The sequence below is a fragment of the Colletotrichum abscissum genome (assembly GCF_030869225.1).
Source record: "Colletotrichum abscissum strain IMI 504890 chromosome Unknown Scaffold_1.1, whole genome shotgun sequence".
In the NCBI taxonomy this organism is placed as follows: Eukaryota; Fungi; Ascomycota; class Sordariomycetes; order Glomerellales; family Glomerellaceae; genus Colletotrichum; species Colletotrichum abscissum.
In genome coordinates, this window is record NW_026849987.1 from 596,350 (window position 1) to 618,320 (window position 21,971).

General features: G+C 52.4%; 8 protein-coding genes across 8 annotated transcripts; 3 read left to right on the forward strand and 5 right to left on the reverse strand.

Annotated features, from left to right (window-relative positions):
• Positions 1 to 737: 737 nt before the first annotated feature.
• Positions 738 to 2,206, forward strand: CABS01_00154 (alcohol dehydrogenase GroES-like domain-containing protein; the record flags this gene model as incomplete). The annotated part of the gene is made up of 7 exons (XM_060533537.1): positions 738 to 819; positions 893 to 947; positions 1,005 to 1,151; positions 1,205 to 1,766; positions 1,822 to 1,850; positions 1,916 to 2,008; positions 2,110 to 2,206. 7 exons carry the CDS (start codon positions 738 to 740, stop codon positions 2,204 to 2,206), a joined length of 1,065 nt encoding a protein of 354 aa, XP_060406051.1.
• A 118-nt stretch (positions 2,207 to 2,324) lies between these two features.
• CABS01_00155 (uncharacterized protein) lies at positions 2,325 to 2,795 on the reverse strand (the record flags this gene model as incomplete). Its single annotated transcript, XM_060533538.1, has 1 exon — positions 2,325 to 2,795. The coding sequence occupies one exon, from the start codon at positions 2,793 to 2,795 to the stop codon at positions 2,325 to 2,327; it is 471 nt and encodes a 156-aa protein (XP_060406052.1).
• Positions 2,796 to 5,174: 2,379 nt separating this feature from the next.
• Positions 5,175 to 6,236, forward strand: CABS01_00156 (uncharacterized protein; the record flags this gene model as incomplete). The annotated part of the gene is made up of 1 exon (XM_060533539.1): positions 5,175 to 6,236. The coding sequence occupies one exon, from the start codon at positions 5,175 to 5,177 to the stop codon at positions 6,234 to 6,236; it is 1,062 nt and encodes a 353-aa protein (XP_060406053.1).
• Positions 6,237 to 7,268: 1,032 nt separating this feature from the next.
• Positions 7,269 to 8,613, forward strand: CABS01_00157 (uncharacterized protein; the record flags this gene model as incomplete). Its single annotated transcript, XM_060533540.1, has 3 exons — positions 7,269 to 7,352; positions 7,411 to 8,288; positions 8,346 to 8,613. 3 exons carry the CDS (start codon positions 7,269 to 7,271, stop codon positions 8,611 to 8,613), a joined length of 1,230 nt encoding a protein of 409 aa, XP_060406054.1.
• A 544-nt stretch (positions 8,614 to 9,157) lies between these two features.
• On the reverse strand, positions 9,158 to 9,628 carry CABS01_00158 (uncharacterized protein; the record flags this gene model as incomplete). Its single annotated transcript, XM_060533541.1, has 2 exons — positions 9,158 to 9,391; positions 9,530 to 9,628. 2 exons carry the CDS (start codon positions 9,626 to 9,628, stop codon positions 9,158 to 9,160), a joined length of 333 nt encoding a protein of 110 aa, XP_060406055.1.
• A 1,193-nt stretch (positions 9,629 to 10,821) lies between these two features.
• CABS01_00159 (ferric reductase like transmembrane component) lies at positions 10,822 to 12,742 on the reverse strand (the record flags this gene model as incomplete). The annotated part of the gene is made up of 3 exons (XM_060533542.1): positions 10,822 to 11,883; positions 11,945 to 12,166; positions 12,275 to 12,742. The coding sequence occupies 3 exons, from the start codon at positions 12,740 to 12,742 to the stop codon at positions 10,822 to 10,824; spliced, it is 1,752 nt and encodes a 583-aa protein (XP_060406056.1).
• Positions 12,743 to 14,512: 1,770 nt separating this feature from the next.
• Positions 14,513 to 15,177, reverse strand: CABS01_00160 (uncharacterized protein; the record flags this gene model as incomplete). The annotated part of the gene is made up of 2 exons (XM_060533543.1): positions 14,513 to 14,809; positions 15,067 to 15,177. 2 exons carry the CDS (start codon positions 15,175 to 15,177, stop codon positions 14,513 to 14,515), a joined length of 408 nt encoding a protein of 135 aa, XP_060406057.1.
• Positions 15,178 to 18,679: 3,502 nt separating this feature from the next.
• CABS01_00161 (uncharacterized protein) lies at positions 18,680 to 20,620 on the reverse strand (the record flags this gene model as incomplete). Its single annotated transcript, XM_060533544.1, has 3 exons — positions 18,680 to 19,604; positions 19,669 to 19,742; positions 20,033 to 20,620. The coding sequence occupies 3 exons, from the start codon at positions 20,618 to 20,620 to the stop codon at positions 18,680 to 18,682; spliced, it is 1,587 nt and encodes a 528-aa protein (XP_060406058.1).
• Between the last annotated feature and the right edge of the window lie 1,351 nt (positions 20,621 to 21,971).

Consider the following 21,971-nt stretch of genomic DNA (forward strand, 5'->3'; position numbering starts at 1 on the left):
AACGCCCTCTGCGACTTTGTCAAGCCTGATTTGCATCTTCACCTTTATCTGACGAGGAACATACTAACGCATGAAACAGAATGCTAGAATCAGACATTACATTCCATTGTAGAAACTATACTCATACAGAGCAGAGCGACCATAGCCCTGCATACCTCTAACCTACTTCCCGCACTTGTGATTCCTATCTAGTGATTGTCGGTCGACTTCTACGAGAAACTGTACTCAGGATATGCCATGTCGATCTTACGCTACGATACTTGCTGCCACGGAAGGGGTTCGTTCACTTCATCACTTACTTTCCACGACATGTCTGGCGAAAGCGCAAACTACTCCGATACAAAACCGCCTTAGGTAATTGCGCGGGGTAGGCAGATTTTAATCCTCTTTTTCACTTCATCTCTATTCGTGCACGTCAACTGCCCGCCCTGTGTACGCACTCGCTCGCACAGTGATGCTCCGATGAACGGCAATGGGAGCGGGGGCGAGGTGATTGGCCCGGCGTGCATACAAACTGTGCCTCACCACACCTCACAACCACATCATCCAGCATCACCGAGGACCAATACGACTGTGTTTCTGGCTGCGTGCCTCGGCTTCTTGTTGCTCCTCATTACCTCTGCTGAGACTGTCACAACCCCTGGAGATTTCCAAACATTCTCATCCGAGAGCTCTCGTATCTCAATCAACGCCTTCACTGTGATCTACTTCCAAACCCATCCGAACAAACCCCCGCAATGTCTACCTCAGGAACCATGCGCGCCGTTGTCTTCAACGGACCGCGATCTGTATCCGTCGAGCAACGCCCCATCCCTACCGGTTCGCTTGCCCATCTTGCTGCTCCCCGATGAGCTTCATGTCAGCTTCCAGTTGTCACTGACCAGTTCCATAGTCCAAGACGATGGCGACGTAATCGTCAAGGTGCAGGCAACGGCTCTGTGCGGCTCGTGAGGCACTCCTTAGTCCACCGTGCTCCTTTTCCTTCCTTCTCACACAAATCTTAGAGAACTGCATGTTTTCCGCGGCCACCAGCCATCCGAGACAGGCTTCATCATGGGCCATGAGTTCACCGGTACGGTCATTGAAAAAGGCGCCGCTGTGACCTCCTTGAACATTGGTGACAGGGTTGTCTCTCCCTTCACCTCGTCGTGGTAAGTCCTCTTCACTCTCCCGTGTTGAATAAACCTCCAACATGGTTCTCTAGCATGAATTGCTTCTATTGCAAGAACGGGTACACATCCCGTTGCGCTCGTAGCAAGCTCTTTGGCTGCGGTGCGCTGGATGGCGGTCAGGCCGAATACGTGCGTATCCCTGATGCCGACGGAACCGCCATGAAGGCTCCAACCACCATCTCCGACAATGCTCTGGTTCTCATGGCCGATATCTTCCCAACCGGCTTCTTCGGCGCCAAATCTGGCTTCAACTTGCTCAAGGAAGAAGAGAGATCAAACGCCACCGCCGTTGTCATTGGTTGCGGACCCGTCGGCCTTTGTGCCGTGATTTCGGCGCTCGAGTACCGTCCCAAGCATCTTTTTGCCATTGACAGCGTAGACAGTCGCCTAGAGCTTGCTAGAGGCCTCGGAGCCGAGCCCTTGAACTTCAAGACTGATCGTGCAGGCATGGAGAAGCGGATCAAGGAGGTGACTGATGGCCGCGGAGCTGATGTCGTTATTGAGGTTGTCGGTCTGAGCCCAGCTCTTAGAACTGCCTTCGACATCATCAGGCCATTTGGTGTCATTGCTAGCATTGGCGTCCATAATGGCGAGGTCCGTATCGATCTAAATTTTGAGGCTGCGGTTCGTCTTACTGACACATGATTAGATTCCATGGACCGGTACCGAAGCGTATGGGTGAGTGTGATATTGACAACTATGCGGAGGTTTGGTGGCCTGAAAGGTGCTGACTGCCTCCATAGCAAGAACCTAAGGCTGCAGATGGGTCGATGTCCTGTCCGGGCCATCTTCCCCGAGGCTCTCGCCCTCTTGGAGAAGAAGCAGGACAAACTTGGGTGAGTGCTGACCATGCCCCATGGCTCGGTTTATTCCCGCGCCATTGGGAGCACACATTCGCGCCCTCACTTATCCTCGTCCGGGAACTGACATTGATTAGGTTTATGTTCGACCGCATTATGCCATTGAGCGAGGCGGTTGAGGGATATGCATTGTTCGATCAGATGAAGGTCCAGAAAGTTATTTTCACTCCTTGATTGAAAGCACCAACTGGTAGCGAGAAGATGTCGCCTCCCTACTCAGCATGATAGCAGGAGTAGTATGGAGTTTGCGGTTGCGGTGCTGGAATGTTGAGATAGATATAGGATCAATGCCTTAATTCTGTCTTGGCTTGACGATACCGTCGTGAATGAGGTAATAAGACACGGTCGAATCGTCGTGGACCACGGCAAGGAGTAGTCTCTTTTGACGATCTGTGCCACGCCAATCCCGCTTCTGGGGTCCATCGATGGTGCTTGCTGGATCGAGTTCTCGTGGCAGAGTGTCGATGGAGTCAAAAATTGTAGCAAAAGAACTCAGCGTCCATTGTTCGCCCAGATGCACTGGGAGAACCCACTCATACTCGGGGGCCTGGCTCGAGCGCTTGCCGGCGGTCTGCTCCATTTCCAAGACCTCAATTTGTTCGTCTGGGTGCATGTACAGCCTGTTAGGCGGGAGGCCGGTGATGATGGGACGCTGTCGGCTTTTCCCGTCACTCCGAACCTCGACATCAGTCCAGTCATGCTGATCTCGCAGGTTGCCGAGGACTAGATCGGTAAGGTTGGTTAGATGTTCTGCGGTTGCCATTGCGCCTGATCCAATCTTGATGAGGTGTTGGAGAAACGGAGTTGCTAGGGCGTAATATATGTTTGAGAAGACCAAAGTCACCGAGGAAATTGTTGCGGTTGTCGTTGAAGAGTTCTCAAGGTTCTCAAGACAAGTGGCCCCAATAAGACTGTCGGTATGCCAATCAGAGGTGCTCCTTGGCAAACGATTTGCTGGGTCATCGATAAATGCATAAATATCTATTAAGGACACTATCATGCACGTATAGAGGCTTCTGCGGTACTTTCAGGACCTCCGTGGCGTTTGGTCCTAGTAGGTGCCTACCTACACCTACCTTACCTTACCGATGTAAATTAATCACCCAGTTTAGCCTATGGGTGCAGGCGGAACAGAGAAAGAGGACAAAGGTTTTGGTTGTGGCATATTTGCTCCTTACAGATACTCATATGTTATTAGTCCAGCGCACCTTGTCCGCCGGGTGGATGTAGTCATCGTCATAGGTAAGTAGGGAGCGAAACGATCCGAAGTGTGCATAATATCCATGCCTTGTCAAAGCCACACCTACGTTTCCTATTCTCAGCCCCGCTCTGAGGCTTGTGAATCTCCGTCATGTTTCTCTCCTGGGCCAAGGTGATTGTTTTAGCCAGGCACACAGCAACGGTTCCTCACCCATCCTAATTGGCTTGTCTCACTTAAATCAAGAATGGGATAGTTGGTGTTGATGATTGCTATCTTAATCCATTCTGCGGTACCTATTCCCAAGAAAAAGAAGAAGATATTGTATTTCTTGCGACTTTTTGAACATGAGAGCTGCAACGGCAATCGTCATTTATACAAGAATGTCCTAGCTTGAATGTCTGAACGAATCCACCGGCAGGCCGGCAACTCAAATTCAAATGCTCTGTGGCTCTCAAGAGTTGAGACAAAACCCACAGAGCAAAGCACAGCTCATCGGCATCCACGGTCCACTTCTGATAATCCTGGTCAACCTACGTAACCGACGGAAACGCGAGCCAACCAACAGCCAAGGTTTGGGGCAAATACGTGCACATGCCTCTCAGATCCCGTCATGAGTACGTACCGAAAGGCAGGCTGTGTGGTTGTGTCGCTGACCTCACTGCGCGTGTCGTCACACAATCTGCAGTGGCTGTGGTCGTGCAAAGTACCTAACAAAGTGTATTCCCGGTCCATCGTACGCGTATTGACGTAAGGGTCCAGATTTGCGACGGCTGTTTTGTGGTTCCTGCCCCTAGATCACTTGAGATGGACACCAGCGTTTCCATGCGGACAGTGTCTATTGGCCGTAGCCCACGGCAAACGGGCTCTAGCCTCTGACAGGTTGACAATGAAGCAGCCTGTCACGCCTGGACGGAGAACTTTGGCCGCCCCTCCTTCAAGGCACAGGCTACCATCTAGCAGGGCAGGCATAAACGGGGAGTCCATCCGTCCATCAATGGAAGTCCAATCTTCCTTCCCAAGGTCGGTGCTTATTAGCGTCTCATTCAATTACGCATTTCCCATGTTCCGCCCCTTTCCACCACTAAAGGCCTAGACCCAGCCCCCCCCCCCCCCCCCCCCCCCCCCCGCCCCTCCCTTTCTCCCCCTCCCCCCCCCCCCCCCCTTCGTTCCCCCCTCTTCTTCCCCCTCTCTTTTTCTTCCCTCCCCCCCCCCCCCCTCCCCCCCCCCTCCCCCCCCACACCCCCCCCCCCCCCCCCCCCCAGGACTCTTGGGCACTTTGCTATATCCTCCGACCCTGGCTCAGCATTGTGGCTTGCACTTCTTCCTTTCCTCTCCTGCTTTTCTTCGACACCGGCCCCCACATAACACCTCTTTGACAATCGCCGTACCTTGTTTTATTTTTTTGATTGAATTCTCCGAATCACTCTTCCTCTCCCACGCCGCGCCAGCTGCCTTTCCCGTTTACTAGGTCGGATATTCAAAGATACCCTTTATTGACCCCCGCCGGTTCTTCGTCGCTGCTTCCTGGCAGCAGTTTTCTGCCAACGACTCGGTCTTGCGTGTTGCTGTGTTAGTCTCTAATTATTCATTTCTTCGACAACACCAGCGGTACATCGTTATCCACAAAAGCACTTTGAGGAAGACCTACCGCACCAGCCTTTTCTTTCCTACGCTGTTTGTCGAATCGTCATCGATCTTTACAGCTGGTCTTCAACCCAGCATCAGATACTCGAACGATTCCGGATCAGAAACACTCTCGCGGTCGACACACGGGGGCTCGTCTGTACGGATCACACGCCGCACTTGCACCAATCTGCAGCGGGCGATACCGAAACACGTTGCTATTCCTTCTGGGTCAGCAGCAAGCATACGTCTCGAGGGACCGAAGGCCTTGAAGGCGTCTATATCAGACAGCAACAAAAGCTTCTGGAATCCGACGCAATGTCTCGCCCAGATTCTTCACTGGACAGCAGCGAGAAGGACAGGAACGCGCCGCTGGACCACCCTAACTCCGATCAGTCTACAACCGAGACGAAGTTCTCCGAGAGCAATAACAGCAACCTTAATGAAGATAAAAAACAAGATGTTGAAGGAAGAATACCAACCAGTGCCGCCTCCGCTACCGTGGCCACTGCAGAGCACGAACTATACGAACCCTACGACAACGGCTACCACTTCCCACCCGCACACACCAAGTCGCAGTCTATGAAAATTGGCGCAAAAGCGTTCTGGAATTACACCTGCACGCCCCTCGGCTTTTTCGTCGTTCTCTACGGCCTGAATGTCGTTGCTTGGGGCGGCATGCTGTTTCTGCTACTTTGCAATGCGTCCCCGGCAATGTGCTACCCGACATGCAACGATATCAACTCTCCCCGGCGCAAATGGATCGAATGGGATTCACAGATTCTGAACGCTCTGTTCTGCGTCACAGGATTCGGATTGGCGCCGTGGAGATTCCGTGATTTGTATTTCTTGATGCAGTATCGCATCCTGAAGAAACCTGAAGCTCTTGGCCGGCTTGCGGGTATACACCGCGGATGGTTCCGTTTGCCTGGGTCTGACCAACTCCCTGTCCATATTGGCCCCGAAAACGTCATGGAGCTGGCAAACGAACGGCCTGTGTTGCACATTCCGCACCCCGAGAAAGCTATTCCAAACGCTCCCCTCACTGGAGTTCGAGCACCTCCCACAGCAATTTGGAAAATGGACTTCGTCATCTGGTTCAATGTGTGGAACACATTCTTGCAGTGTGTTCTCTCAGGCTTCATGTGGGGAATGAACAGATTCGATCGACCCAGTTGGTCCACCGGTCTTTTCGTTGCGCTTGCTTGTTTGGCGGCTGCCATAGGAGGCTTGATGATGTTCTTCGAGGGTAAGAAAGTGAAGAGCATTGAAGGCGTGCCGCTCAGCAAAGAAGATGAGGAGCGTCTGGCCAAAGATAAGGAGATGGGAGTTCACCATTACAACAACATCAAGGACAAGAAGCCCAAGGAAAAGAAATAGGCTAGTAAAGTGGGATTAAGCCACAGACGAGATACCTATACGCGAAGAGTAATACAATACGCAATGACATCTTTATTTGCTGAAAGTGATGTTTATCCTTCCCGCGATGTCACTTGATTTTTGTCAATGGTCAGGAGCACAAGATGATTCCCAGTTATGATGCACCTCATGGAGATCCTAGCGGGCAGGTGGATGCATATATTAACTGAAGATAACAGGGTTCTGAACGATGTCGCCTGCACGGCCTATATCAGATTCCACTCAAGGTTAGAGCGGCTTTGCTATACTCACCAGATTTGATGAAACAAATCCGCTGCCGACCACTTTCAAATGACTTTGGGGTTTTCCTTCTCTTCTTTCACTGACGGGGCAGTAATTGATGTGAGAGAAATTTTCGTTTGGTTGATTTACTCTCTTGGCTTACCATGGCCCACAACCCACGTTGATGGTTAACATCGAGGCTAACCCGTCAGAGTCTCACATGGACGCGTGACCAGCTCCAGAACGCTAAACGACCAAAAGCCTCTAAGGTACTCCGTATTAACTACCTACCTAACCCGGACGCTAAATGGAGTGGAGGTCAGAAGGTGCATAAGGTAGGCACGGGGCCGTGTGCGTCCATTTTGGGGAGCCGAGTGGGTTGCGGAAGTGACATCGACTTTGCTGAGGTACTCTGACACCTAAACACAGCACAGGAAGTACCCGAGGTACGAGCAAGACCACCGGCGTCCACCTTACCCACTGATAAGCGGCTCGTTCCATCACTCAGCTCAACACCTCCGCCACGTCCAGATGAATACGGCCGCTACATCAACCTTCATCTCGACAACGACGGCTGCTGTGCTTGTCCAAAGAACAAATCCCCTTTCCTCCAGCCTCTTCCGGCTGCGTGTTTCCCCAAAGCAGTCTCGTATCATAACGCAATTAGAGGGGTGACTGGAAAAGGATACATTTGGTTCTGCATCATCTCGTCTCTCACAACTCCACCTGCCCACAGTCGTCTCGCTGGTCAAGTTCGACAGTTCGCTCAACATGGCTTCCCGGGCCCTTATTCCCTTTCTTGTCGGCATGATGCTGTTGACAGGCGTCTGCAATACCCTTCTCACAAAGTATCAGGTATGTTGGAACTCCTTGGCTCCTGGAAACCAGATGCTAACTCAGCTTCCCCCCACAGGATATGCAATGCGTCCGCAACTGCGATGCGAAGGACCCCACGAAACGGGCATACTTTAACCAACCTGTACTGCAGACAGCACAGATGTTTGTTGGAGAGATGGGTTGTTGGCTGGTCATCGGTTTGATGAACCTGTATCGTCGCTATGGACCCGGAGCGAACCCCACGGCTAACGGCTACGAGGCTGTCAACCCGAATGATGCCGATAATGCAGATGCTCCTCTTGTCGGCAACGTGGACGGACGCCCGAAGCCTCAAGAAGAGGAAAGCGGTGCTATTCTGCGCGGGCCTCGTATTTTGCTATTGGCGCTCCCAGCCATCTGCGATATTCTCGGTACAACGCTGATGAACATTGGTCTTTTGTTGGTTGCGGCCTCCATCTACCAAATGACTCGCGGCGCCCTCGTTCTCTTCGTCGGGGTTTTCAGCGTCATTTTCCTCAAGCGTAGACTTTTTTTGTTCCAGTGGCTGTCCCTCGTCGGCGTTGTCACGGGCGTCGCAATTGTTGGATTGGCTGGTGCCATCTACCATGAGAACACGAACGAGGCTGACGTCGAAGAAGGCTCCCCCGAGTCCAATGCCTTGTTGACGGTTGTGGGCGTTCTCCTCATTGCCGGCGCGCAGATCTTCACTGCGACACAGTTCGTTTTGGAGGAATGGATTCTGGAAAGGTCATCCATCGAACCTATCCGTGTCGTTGGATTCGAAGGTCTTTTCGGCTTTACTGTCACCGTCATTGGCATGATTGTCTTGCATCTAGCTATCGGGAAAACCGATGCTGGACGCTACGGATACTTCGACATGGCCGAGGGCTGGAGGCAACTTACGCAGAACAGAGCCATCGGGATTTCCAGCATCCTGATCATGATCAGTATCGGGTACGTTCATACTTTTTACCTGACAAGCAGACGACTTACTAACGCGCGCCGTAACAGTGGTTTCAACTTCTTTGGTCTCTCCGTCACCAGAAGCGTCAGCGCTACCTCGAGATCTACGATCGATACGTGCAGAACTCTCTTCATCTGGATCGTCTCCCTCGGGCTCCGTTGGGAGACCTTTAAGTGGCTGCAAGTCGTTGGATTTGGCCTGCTTGTCTACTTTACCTTCCTCTTCAACGGAATTGTGCAACCCCCTTTCCAATTTCTTGTCCCTGACGAAGAGGTGGAGGAACTACTTCCGGAAGAACCCATCGAACACCAGTGAAGAGAAGGGGCATAGTACGGTTTAGTCAGCGGGGTTGCGGTTGGCTCCTTCCCATGGCCAGAGTTTCTGCTCTAGATTGTAGCTTGATTAGATCAGGTATGGAAGCGGCTGTATTCTAGGCGTGCGAGAATCAGTCACTCAAAGATATGGCTCAGTTGCACTCCACGAACCGTCTCTATTGTGCTTCAACTAAGACTAAATGAGAAAACCCGATGCCATATTTCCCAGCAACCCCGAGTAAAGATCTCCTAACTTATTGGTTGAGCGGGAGGTGTGAATGCTGGCAGACTTTGAGGGATCGGCTGACAACCAACTGACAGGTATATGCCACTCTCACGGAGTCAGATGAAACCCGATTGCCTGGCCAGGCGCTGCGATCGGCCCCAAATGAAGACCGTCCTATACACCAAGAAACGCCGCCCGTATGCAAGGCATCATGGTGCCTTTGCCCCCGAACAAGAACCCGACGAACTGAAGCTCAAACGCCATATCTCAACATAGTATCCCTTCCCCTTGGGGGAGCTTTGCTTGTCACGCGAAAGGTCTAGGTGACGTTGCAAAGAAGCTCAGCCTCAAGTATAAACTTGCCCTCCTTGTACTTCTCCGTAGCCTCGTATGCTTTATCGTACTTCCAGCCAACGGTCTCCTTGCACTGCTTGCAGGTGATATCGCGTACGATGTGTCGTCCAGTCGTCATGTTTCGTTCGCTGGGCTCGCCTGTCTCGATGTTGACGACGCTGTTGAATAGGTATGCTTTGCCATGCTGGCCTCGGAAATTCTATTGTTGACACACTTGTCAGCGCGTGTACATAGATGGCTACCAGAGAGGTGGAGGCGATGTCTGCTTGCGTGGTCCAAATCTTGTTGGAGCATGCGATGCAGAGCAAGGAGGAGAGAATATCCTGATGAACCATACCCGGCTTATGATATCTTCATGGTTCGACAGATGCGCCTTGCATGTTTTGCAGCCATAGACCTTGTTGCTGTTCAAGTACGTGTTGTACGCCAACCCCATTATGTGCAAAGTCTCCTCCTGCGCAGGCAGGATACGGTGGGAGATGGAACGGTTGTGACTGGTCGCGAAGCCTTGCCACTCAATAGCGGCAGGCAGCTTCGGATTTGGTGCTGTCGTCGATATGCTTCTTGCAAAGCTGGAGAAAAGAAGGAGAGCTTCCTCCTCGAAGCGCTTTACCGAAAGACAGAATGAGGATAACGTAGAAAAAGGGTTTCCCTGGTTGACGTGGTAGGTGTTTTGAAGTCCGGAAAAAGAGCGTAGGGCAGGCGGGTGTGCGGGAGACGGGAGGGGGATATGTGCCCAGGCCGGATGGATGCGGCGAACGCTCAGGTGAGCAGGTGAGGTGAGGGTGCAGCTGAGGTAGACAGGAGAGATAAGATAGCCCTCTGAAGCGCGCCCGCCGTGGACCCTCCTGAAATCACCAGTCCGCTGTGTGACGGACGTCAGCAACGTTCGATTTCCTTGGAATGGGGACCGAGCTAAGCTGGGCCTCGGAGGGAAGCACTGGGGTCAGGCTGGGGCCAGGCTGGGCCACTTTTCGACTGTGTGCTCAGTTAAGCCTAGAGACCTGTTGGCTATTTGGCTGTTTCCGTCTTGGGCCGTCAGGGTACAAATTCAAAAGATTTATTCATCAAAGAATGCGGAGGACGGGGAAGGGTTAGAAAGGCAGCAGCTTGTCTAGCTGACAGAAGGCAACGGCGGAAGGAGGGGTCGGTGAAGAAGCCGGGGATGGTTGACAGGGGACTTGGCACTGGGAGTGCACTGGTGACATTCCGACGATGATAGGTACCTTAGGTAAGGCAAGCTAGGTACATTGAGCAAAGCCTCGGAAACAGCACACTACGGATACCTACCTGAAGGGAAGGTAAGGTACGGAGTAAGGTAGGCTGGGTTTCAGTGACGTATCTTGCATGGGATTCCCCACTATGTCTCTTAGATACATGAAATATGTGTGAAATATGTGGTTTCACGTATACATAAAACTACGGTCTAAATCGATCCCCTATATATACATTGAACTAACCCGTTGTGCCTCGATCGCCAGGTAGGTACGGTAACCTCATCCTAATAACTCACCCTTTGCTCTTGTGTTGACGTGTATTGCTTCGCAGCACATGGAGGTCGCCTGATGCAAAACCACTCGAAACCCTATTGCGTTTCTGCTGCAGTTGCGCAAATATGCCCTTTCCATCTTACCACGAGAAAGCCTCTTCGTTGAAGTCAATGGCTGAATCATGCTGGCGGTCGCGAACGGCGCGGCGCACCTCGTCGCTGAGAGCGCCAGGACCGCAGACACTGATGCCCATGGTTCCAACTTGTGACTCCTGCTCAGCCTTAATGAGCGTCTCGATGTTGGGGCGTCCAGGGAACATTTGAACAGTAGACGAAGGACTGTGAATCTCCTTGGTTGACCTTGGCCGACTGACGAAGAGCATGATTCGGAGAACATCTCTGCGTTTCTCCATGGCCAGGATCTCCGTCATCCAGGGGCGAATCCACTCGAGATGCTCAGGACTCTGGATGGTCCAGATGAGAATAACTTTTCTTGCGGCGACAGTTCCGTTCGCATAGCCGGCGACGAGATCGCGAACGTGAGGTACCTGATGAGTAATGCCAACACCGCCAGCAAACAACATAACCGTACCATAAGAGCGCATACTGTGCAGTCCGCCATAGGGCCCCTCCACCATGCATGTCGTAGTCATTTTGCCCTCAGGACAAGCAGCGGCCTTGCGATACAGTGTGTCGGTCATTCCAGTGCGGGCGCGGATGATAAAGGACATGGTGGTCTTGCGCATGGCGAGAATGTCTTGACGGTTAAGGGACCCCTTCTCAGCCATAGGATCCTCAGCCTCCTCGCTCCAAGCGACGGAAAAGGGATGAGACTGCAACAGGCTGAGGGACGGCATGTACATGTAGGCATGCTGGCCGGGCCCAAAGGTCCAGGGTCGAGCCATCGTTACCGTAACACGGCATGCGTTGCCAGGAAGAGCCTCGACGAGGGCCTTGCTGCCGCCGTGCCCGACATTGCCGTAAAACACCCTCCAGGCACGCCAGACGCGGTCACCGCCCCAGAAGATGATTACGGGCCACATGTACTTGAGCTGGGGCAGGGCCTTCATCTGCAAGTGGTACCAGGTACCAACAACAGCCGTGATAGCGAGCAAAATGTGAAGGAACTTGAACGTCTCGTAAAAGGCGTGTCTGATCGGGCTAGAAGCCTGGATTCCGATGGCCACGAAAGCGCAAGTGGCCTTTCATCGAGGTTAGTCTCATTGCCTCAACATCGTTTGACTTAGGGCAGTTTCCACTTACAACAAAACCAAAGAGCAAGAAGGGAACGGTCGTTGCTGAGGTGATAGCTGCCTGCCAGCTGCTCTTGTTGGCAGTGTTGGCCATCCAAGCGAGCGTATGAGCAAGAGCCTCCAAAATGACAATACGGCCGAACCAACGATGCAACAAGTTGAAAGTATCGAAGGACATGCCAAGCATGGGAATCAAAGGGTTGTTTCGGCCACCCATCAGGAATAAGGGAATCTACCATCCGGTTAGTGTTCACTGTACGAGTGGTGTCTCAGGCCTGGCCAGCACAAGTTTCCTTGATATCTGAGACTCGCTCATCAGGATAAGCTGTTCACGACTCACCATGTTCACAACAGCCAAGGTACCAGTTCGGTTTCTCAGCTGCGACGCAGCCGCGGCAAAAGAGCCGGCAAAGGGGATGTTAATGACACAGAAAGCGATGTTCGTGGCGAAGTAACCGGTGAGGAACAGAAGCTGGAGTCGGCTGGGGAGGGTGCCGACATTAATGGCAGAACTGAGCTGGATTTCGCGGTTATGGCGCTTGCTCATGACCGGGGCGTAGAGGATGTTCTTCTTCATCCAGGAGACCTTGGAGTCTGACTGGGCAAAGTAGCGCTGGTTGTCGTTGTTGAGACAGGCAACGGTACGAACATATCTGACGATGACGGTCCATACTCTCCAAATGATGACGGCTGCGGCAATGGCAGCGCAGATGTAGTACAGATAGTTGGAGAGGGAGACGTTCTCGTTGGCGGCATCGATAGCCGCCTGTTGCTCCTCGGGAGACTTCGTTGCGCCTCCAGCGGCCATGGCGAAGGTTGAGTTCGAAGATATGAAAGGCTTAGACCAGAAGGTAAAGAGAGAGAGAGAGTGAGGTTTTGTTGACCCGTCGTCGTGATTGGTTGTCCTACTTCCAATATCCCCCAAGTTGCACAGCAAATTCACCAGAAGTCGAAAGAGAAGGTAGCTCGTTTGCGCGTTGTCGAGAGTAAATCGCCTACAAGGAGATTGGTCAAGGCGGTTAATCAGACACTAAGTCGTATAGATCTGGTGGGGATTGTCGTTTTTCTTTCCCGTCTTTTGGAATATATCTCGAAGCCGGCACGATGGGTACTTCCAAAAGGGGTGGGCCAGTGGAAAGAAGCGTCAAAAAAGTGCAGTCAATGCAATAACAGAACTGGCGTCAGTGGAAAGAGAAATTGGACGTCTTTGGGTGAGCGACGTCAGCTGACAACCCAAGTCTGGTAGGACGAGGGAGTTTGTGAAAGGGAAGGACGAGAAGGGAACAAATGGCCGTGGAGTGGAAGGAAAGAGAGAGAGAGGGGAGAGAAGGAGCAGAAATTGTGAGGAATAAGAGGCGAGAGATATCAGTGATGTAAAGGTAAGTACGGATACCAGACACACCACAGAGGTACATAGTCAGGTACTTTGCAATCCACCTTAGTCTAGGTACCTACGTTCAATAACTGGACAGGATTGACTGGACCGAACTTGCGCAAGGCAAAGGGGAGTCCGACTAGGAATTAGTCGACCCCGGGCCCCAAGATGGTGCGTTCCTGGATCCTCTCTGGGAGGGCTGCACCGTGTGGGCCGTTACCCGAGAGTATGTGAGTGGAGGTGTGTGAACTGATACGGCCCAGTTGATGGAGACTAAAACACCGTTTTCCACAAGGCAAGGAGAGACTGCTCTCTCCGCAAATGTGGATGTCCCCAGATAGAGAGAAAAGGAAGCGCTTCCTAGTCGCTCCGAGGCACTTCGTCCACAGTTCTCCTAGGATACGAAGTATGTACATGTCATAAGAGACGAGACCGCAAGGGCAGGGTGCCAGCTACGGATATTCCACCCGATGACTACGGAGCATTCGTACGGATGCATACACAGTGGGCGCTGTCAATCTGGAAGCAGAGAACACATGACATTACGCAAGATTCTGGCCAAGTCAAGTCGAGACGAGGCGCGGCCCTCGGGACATGCAGGGCAGGGCATGACTATGCGATTGCAGGGTGCATGTTGACAGGCAAACAGGGGTGACATCGGCAAGGGAGTTGAACTTCCATCTCGTACGCGGCATTTGCACGGCAGTTGGAGGGGACGAGAGGGTGCGCGCGCGCGCTTGGGAGTGCGTGGTGTGCGTGCGTGTGTGTGTGTGACCAAAGGAGCTGAGAGATGGGATTTCTTAGTTGTAAGGAGAAGGGCCAGAGAAGAGGCAGAGAACCCAACAGAGCAGCAAGGGCCGCTGACAGGCACGGGATGACATTGAGGCGAGAAAGAGAGGACGACAGGCGGCAGGGGTAGACGAGGGACTACCTATTATGGTTGGAAGTACGTACTGGCAGAACGTATGTACTGCAGCAGATCAGGGAGCCACGACGCAGGGGCTTGCATGCGCAAGAGGTGGGGATCCAGGTTCCAGGTTGCCCGAAAGGCACAAACTTGGAAGTACGTACTGTTTTTCAAGTCCCCCCTCTCTTTTCAACTTCCCATTTCCATTTCCATTCTCGAAGCATGGGCGACGACGATACATATTACTTGACAAGATACCATGCTGATGCAAGGCAAGGGCCCTACCTACGATTCCTTCAGGCCTCCACGATGCCGTGGCCGCGGGTGTTTTTCTGGCCCTTATCTGTCTCTAACACAACTCTGTCGGTCTGTCGGTCTCTTCCACGCCCTGCCTTATGATGCGTGACCTTCCTGGCTCCAATGGCACCTAATCCTGGCTGAGCCTGGCGGTTGTGAAGCTGATTGGTTGTAAGATTCGTTCGTACCTTGCAGGTGTGAGCTGGTGTCGTGGAATGGCCAATGCTGGGCGGATAGTCAGGGGTTAGCACTTTACACTTCACACAACCTAACTTAACGCCATCGACCATTGCCAGCTACCACACCGTACGCACACCGGGTCAAGGCTCATTTAACAATGGTGTCGCCGACTCGCCGTAATTCATAGCATGCCAGCAGTCATGCAACGAAACACATGGCTAAAGTTGTGTGCCAAGTCACGAACAAGCACTTCTGCTGTACAGAATACGGAGCACTCTCTAAGACACGACACGCAAAGGGAAGGGTATCCGAAGAGGGGAAACTTTATGGCGCGCCCATCCAGGGGATGATTCCAGGAGTGCTTCTCTTATACGATGTAGCCGTAGCCGACGTGTCTTTTCTTAGACCTGAACTCTTTAGACGACGCAGAGGCACAAGCAAAGATGGTGTTCTTGTGTTTCTTGTCTGTTCTTGTCATTTCCATCCACCTAGATATCAATAGCATTTGCGCGTATCCTGGGGCACAGTCCGTCTGTGTCGGTACGAATATGTCAGAGCCAACACCCACCCGGGGTTTGATTGACAGTGCTAACTGCACCGACAGGATGTTCTCGTCTGTCCAGTGGCAGGCACGCAGGCTGGCAGCGAGGGAGGGAACTTACCTTACCTAACGCCATACCTTACAGGTAGACGTAGGTATGTGAATACCTACGTTGGAAGAGGAAAGAAAAAACGATCTGAGAATCCACTTTTTCAGAAAGCCTCTGAAACAAGCCGCTCCCAAGTCCAAGGCTGCGCTAAGCCAATCAAGGCGGAGCCCCGGCGGAGCTTCTCACGGGTGACGGGGGATGCTTAGGTAGCGGCGCTGGACCACTAGTGTACGTACTTATGATATCCTAAGATATGCTGCAGGTACCTCAACCGGCCGGCTGCGACTGCCCTACTGCGAAAACAGCCGATGCCCTACCCTGTTTTTCCCCATCATCCCACCATCCCACCAACACTGCAAACTTCTGACTTGGCACCACCGGCCTTGATCTCCGAACAGCCAATCTGTTATTAAGATACGCGTCCAATCGCGCAAGTCGAGATGGGAAGACGCAGGAGCTGGTACCTGTGCGTCTCGGTCCTGTCACACCAAGGAAGCACCGGTGGAGGCCCGCAGCCACCACCTACCTATGCAGTCGAACATCTCCATGGCCCCGAAACTGAGGGCTTGAACCAATCTTACAGAGCGCATCCAGGACACATCCAGGAAACACTCCCACACCACTACACAAGGAGTTACCGAATGCCCCATCGATCGGGTCCGCGTCTCATCCGCATCTTCATTGCCCACTGTCTTTGCGCCCTTCGTCCGGTCTTCTGATACTAACCCAGGCGCCAGATCACTGCACAACATCGTCACACTCGACTACAATAGCCAGAACGAGCGACTCGCCGCCCACTTCACGCCTGTCTGAAGCAACCTGACCCGATCCCCTCGGCTATACTTGTCCATCTGCGACGTGCCGTGTCTGGGATCAGTGAGATGTGGTCGACCACACGGCGGGAGAGTGGGGGTTGACGCACGGCGGAAGCCAACGAGAACCAACGAGAACCAGGCCATTGCACAACGCAGCATTCTCCCGAAGAAGCGGCGTGGCGGCGTAGCTTTGGGGCTGATGCGAGATGCGAGCAAACAGCGAAAACAAACTGCGATCGGCCACAGTCACTGCCTGAACCACTGCAAGGTATCGTCATCTGGAGTCACACAGATCCCCCGGCCCGCCATACCTTTGCCAGCTCAACTCGCCCGTATCCCGCTAAAGATGTTTTCCTTTGCTAAGAGTCAATGCTGATTGTCGTTCCGTACATTCCGCATCGGTATTATTACGGTGGCCTTTTTCGTGTTTGCTTACTGTGTAAGTGAGCGAACTTCGGATCATCGGCCACATAGGCTACTGACTGGCCATGTGTGGCTATGTAACCACGCGAAGCTTCAATCGCGACAGAAAATATGCCTTGATCCTTACTGGTCTCCAACATGTTTCTTTTTGTCTTTTGCTACTCTCTTTTCTTTTTCCTTTTTCTTGTTTTCAACCTTCTCTGCCCAGCCTATCACCAGCCTCAGCTCGGAGGTTTCAACGCCCACCAATCCTGGGGAAACTGAAAGGGTACCTAGGTTGGCCAAACATGCTCCCGTCAATCATTCTGTGTACGTCAAGTGCGCTGCTGCGCTTCCAGAATATCATTGTCAAGCCGCAGAAATCGGTAATGCCTCGTTGCTAAATTCCAAGTCGGTTTCTAGTGTGACACTCCTCGGAATCTGACCGGCGACAGCAAGTGTTTGCCATTTGCTGTCGTTGCCGTCTACCGGCGTGCCTACTTACCTATACCTAGCAATGCGCGTATACACGATACACCAGAGTCCCCTAGCCCTGGGCTCTTGGGATGACGTTTCAGTCGGGTACAATTTCTGAATGTTGCATGATCGATGAACATGGGATAAGTCATCTTCTCGGTCCTCGCCCGCGCGGGCCTTGACTCAGACGATACAGCGGAAGAAGAAACGCCCCAGCCTCAGCGCGAAATTGATTTGTAGATGGCTTCGTTCACTAGCTAGCCGACGTCCAGTTGGGCTGTTTCGCGACTACAGGTTGACCGTTCGCCGCAGCCACTCCGCCGCAGCCATTGGATCGCATTCTGAGACGAGTGAGATGGTAGACTTTGGAGATCCCAGCGGGTCCAGTCTATCAACGCAACGCTGGCGGACATGCTGTCTGTCCACACATCCTTCCGGCTGCCCTGGCTGCCTTAGCACGTCGATCTCCACCTCAGGGCACTGGTTCCAAACGTGCTCACAATTAAGAGAATCTGAAAGTTTCATGCCATTGCCACAGCGAAGCATGCGGCTTGTGGTGTGCGTAATATATTGCGAATCCTCAAGTGCAGAGTCGTAGTCCTGTCTCGAATCGCGGCTTGGTCAATCGCTGCCTCCCTTTGCTGGCCCAGGCTTTGCATGTATCCCCGAGAGCGAGGCACATCAGCTTACCATGCCTCAGCTCTCGAGTCTATCCTCTACGGGTCGCTATCTACCGCCTACATCCCAATGATAGAAGAGAGCTATTCGGGGTCTTCAGTGCGATTATCTTGACAACACTTCAGGGCAAGCAGTCCCCTAGATCCCTGCCATTGTCATTCCAGCGCACGACATGATGTTCGGATACTAATAGACGAGTGTGTATGGACATCCATTTCAATTTATCGCAGCAATCCACGCGGTACTGCCCTCTTCAAAGTTCAAAGCCCTCTTCAAGGTTATGATGATCCATTGAATGAGCCCCGGTGCCCGCCACTAGCCTCAGTGATCTGCAACCGTTTCCTGGTGTTTCCAATTGTTATCAGTTGCTTGAACGGCCCGTTTATCCTCAGTGATATTGCGGCCAGTCGACCTAGCGCATAACCAAAACATATCGCCCTGACAGGAAACGCATCACGTCTGCTACGGAAACTTTGTCTGAAGATCTGGACAGCTCAAACCGTCTGATTGCGACAAACGGTCTTGGTCTCCCGTCAGTTGCAATTGGATATTCCCTTCGGATCTTTCTATGATTGCAGTCGTACTACCTGCGAGCTCATGTGTCAGAAGTCCTCCATTTCGAGGGGCTAACACGCATGTGCCGCTGGCCAATCACTCTGAAATGTCAAGATATATTCTTGCTCGCGCCGCCACGGGCCTGCCGCACCATTACGAGAATGTCGGATAAGCAATTCAAGTGAATATTGATTGGAGATGAAGGCGACAGAAGAAGAAGAAAGGCAAGGTCCACATCGGGGACAACCCTATGCCATGTCTCCAGTCTTAACTCCACACATTGGCAAGGATCTGAAACGCAGCTGGTGGCTATTTTGCACCCTGTTGACTCGCACAAAAGCTACTGACATATCCATGCCCAACGGACTGGACTGACACGGCCAACCCAATCTACTTGTTGCAGTTGTCATTAAAATCCCAGCTCATCCTCGTCGTTGAGACCACAGTCATTGAGGGCGGCCTGCTCGCCCAAGTCCGCCAAAACCTTGCGAGAGCATGTCTCGCTGCTCCGGATAACCCGCCGGCACCCGTCCCGCATCCTAGCTCCTACAACATGGCTTCCCAATCGGGACTTGCCCAGAACCTGTGGCCAGTTCTCTGGACCCATGCCAAGCTCGTCAATACCGTCAACTCCGTCGATTCCCGCGATTTCTGCGCCCGAGTTTCTCTTGCGGCTGCCATGATCCTCGTTTTGTGTCCTCTTCCTCTTCCCCGCCAGTCGTCGGCCCACTTGGTCACCATTTGACTCACCCGTCGGTCTGGGACTTGCGAAAACCAGAGCTCCGGTTTTGTCGGCTCCTTCCGTGGTCGAATTCAGCTCCGATCGATCCGCTAGGACCCGGACGTCACTGTTACGTCCTCCGCTTCGGCGCCGAGGTAGGGCTTCTCGGGTGAAGTCTCCTTGCCTTCTCGCCAACGGGCTGACTGCAATCCATTCGCTGATGCCTTCTTCCCACCGAAACCCTGTAAAGTTGCCCTTGGCTACAACCATGCCGTCTTTCTCGGCCAGGTCTTTCTTCAACGTCTCTGCAAAGACAAGATCGCGTAGATCGTCTGTCTTGTGGGCCAAAACAAAGGCACCGTTGCCTCTCAATCTTGCGAACCCTGGCGTTTCAAGGGTATCGATGAGTTCGCAGACTTTGGCAAAGTACGAGTTGGATGGCTGGCCGGTGGCTCTCCCACAACAGTGAGCAATCGAGCAGGTGAAGTCGACGGTGGTGTCGAGAAGCTGGCTGTCATTGTTGCCCGTGCTTGGGGCTCTCCCCAGGCTCAGACCACGTCCGAAGCCGTCTATCGCCGCCTTCAGTCGGAGCCGAGTGGCTTCGTGCGCCGCTCTGGGGGATAGAGACAGAAACAATGCCAGTAGAAGTGGGAACGCGGCTTCCTTGCTACCGACACGACTTCTCACCAGTCTCAATGCTTGGTGGAGAATATGTACTACCGCTCTCTGGGTCCGACTTCTCGAACTTGCACTGGAACCGGGTGCAGCATGTCCGAAATCCTGCGAAATCATAGCCATGGCTGACAATGCACCAAGTACACTCATCAAAGTGAGCATGGCTGATTTTGATTCCGTTGTGAGCGCTGAGGAACGCCTTTGACGTCTCGGGTAGGCATTCATACACAGGACTGCAAGTCCGGTTGATGCGAACTCAGTTGCAGAAGGGCGTGCTCTTTTCTCGAGTACAGCGGAAGCTGCTATACTCCATAAGCCACCAAAACCTCTCCCTGTGACCATGTCAAAGGGGAGCCGTCTACGAACCAAAAGTGAGGAGAACGTTTCGAGCAAGTGAGATTCCACAACTGGATCCTCTGCAAGGTTTAACAAATAGGCTGGCAGCTGGCCTTCTCTGTTGACTCTAGGCGTATCTCTTGATTCCAGGGGCTTGCAGTAAAGGAAGCAAATCATAGCTTCCGTAAGGCTTGCTGTTTCGTGTAGAAATTGCATGGCCTTGCAATAATCGATCAAGATGCGAATAAACGAGACATCGAGCAGACCCTCCCCAATGACCCCTTTGAGAAGATGGATAGCATGTGCCCGTAGGAGTGTACGCAAGTGACTCCAGCCGTTGTCGGTGGCTCCAAGGGTCTGTAGTTCGTCGTACACGCGTAAAGAATAAGCCATTTGCTTGATACAGGACACCGGCCCGTTGTTCACAGCCTGAGATTTCTCCCAGTTTTCAATCTCTTGCGCGCACTGAGGCACTCTGTTCAGGCACATCGACAACAACGACTTCTTCCCGCCTGCAGGATGGTTGAGACTCGTCGAGCGTAGGAGAGTATCCAGGTCGTGTAAAATACCCTCGTAAATCTGGTACCTTCCCGGTGGCAGTGTGTCTCTGAGACGCATTAATTTGGATGTTGAATTGTCGAGTGGCCCACGTCTCGTAGTCTTAAAGCGCATACAGCTGCTCCCTGTCTCGTGGCATTCTGGTTGGTCAACACTCGGCGATGTTGTAATATGGTGCCTGGCTTTGCGAAGAATTGGCGTTGAGACGCTAGGCATTTCGGAAGCACAACTTTTCGGCCTTTGTCGAAGACTCCTGGGTCGGATAGTAGATTTTGATGCCATACTGCCGTCGTCTTCTGAGGAGTCAGCCAACTTCATGGAATATGTACGGCGCGGGCGCTGTCGTTTTGTCTTAGGGAAGTACGCTTCGACTACAAGGCTCGGCTTTTTGGCCGTTTCGCGATCTAGCGCATCTTTGAGGGCTTCGTTCTCAGGCTGAGTCTGCCCGCAAGCAGCTCTCTCGGCTATTGCAACCTTCCGTAGCAAAGCAATCCGCGATTGAAGAGGGCGTAAAAGTCTTTGGCATCTCGAAGAAGTCCAAGGCAGGCCAGAATGGCCGAGGGGTCGGTTTCCATCTGTTTCTGCCCTGGTTTCTCTTCTCCGGTTCTTGTTGGTAACCTTCGCCATTTCTGGTCCACCAGTCCGTCCACTCATGTCGAAGTTAATATTCTGTTGTCGATAGTGCTGGGTTTAAAACATTGAATAACATGTGCTTTTGACATATGAGAATCCGCAGGTGTACGTTATTGGAGGATAGCGGAATGGTTTTGCTGCGTCGCTTTGTCAGTGTCAACGTGGATTGGTGTTGACGACTACACGAAACCGAAGCTGCTCAGATACGCAGTATGAGAGTAAGCTGAGTAGTAAGTGTGCTCAAGTGCTCGTAAATAGGCGTGTGATGTCAAGATAGCTGCTAACTAGAGCAATAGCGAATAAGGGCGCAGTGTGCTGATGTTAAGAACTTAGCTCTTGGTATGCTGAGTAGTTGATGAGTGAAGCTGGGACGGAATATGTCCAACACATTGAATGTTTACAAACTCCCCAATCAGGTATGGTGTGTACATAGACAAGGATCGTGCTGTCACCAAAAGGGACTAGACCACAAAGCGCAGCGCTAACTGGATGGTCACGTGTCCGTAGCGCACCTCAGCTCGAAAAACCTGGAGTATCCCCCCTCAGAGTGCCTTACGTAAGAACGGCTGGAGGGAAGCAACTTGTATTAATGGTCTTGTCCACCGCGGTGTAATCATGGGTACTGAGAACTCGACATGTCTCAGAAAGCGTTCAGCTGTTATTTCGGATAGATACTGTAAGTAACAATCCTGTACATGGACAGATACAATACGGGTTGTTTGACCCTTCAGAGGCAGAGAAGGAGGCACAGAGTTGATAAGGTACAGACTCTGGTGAG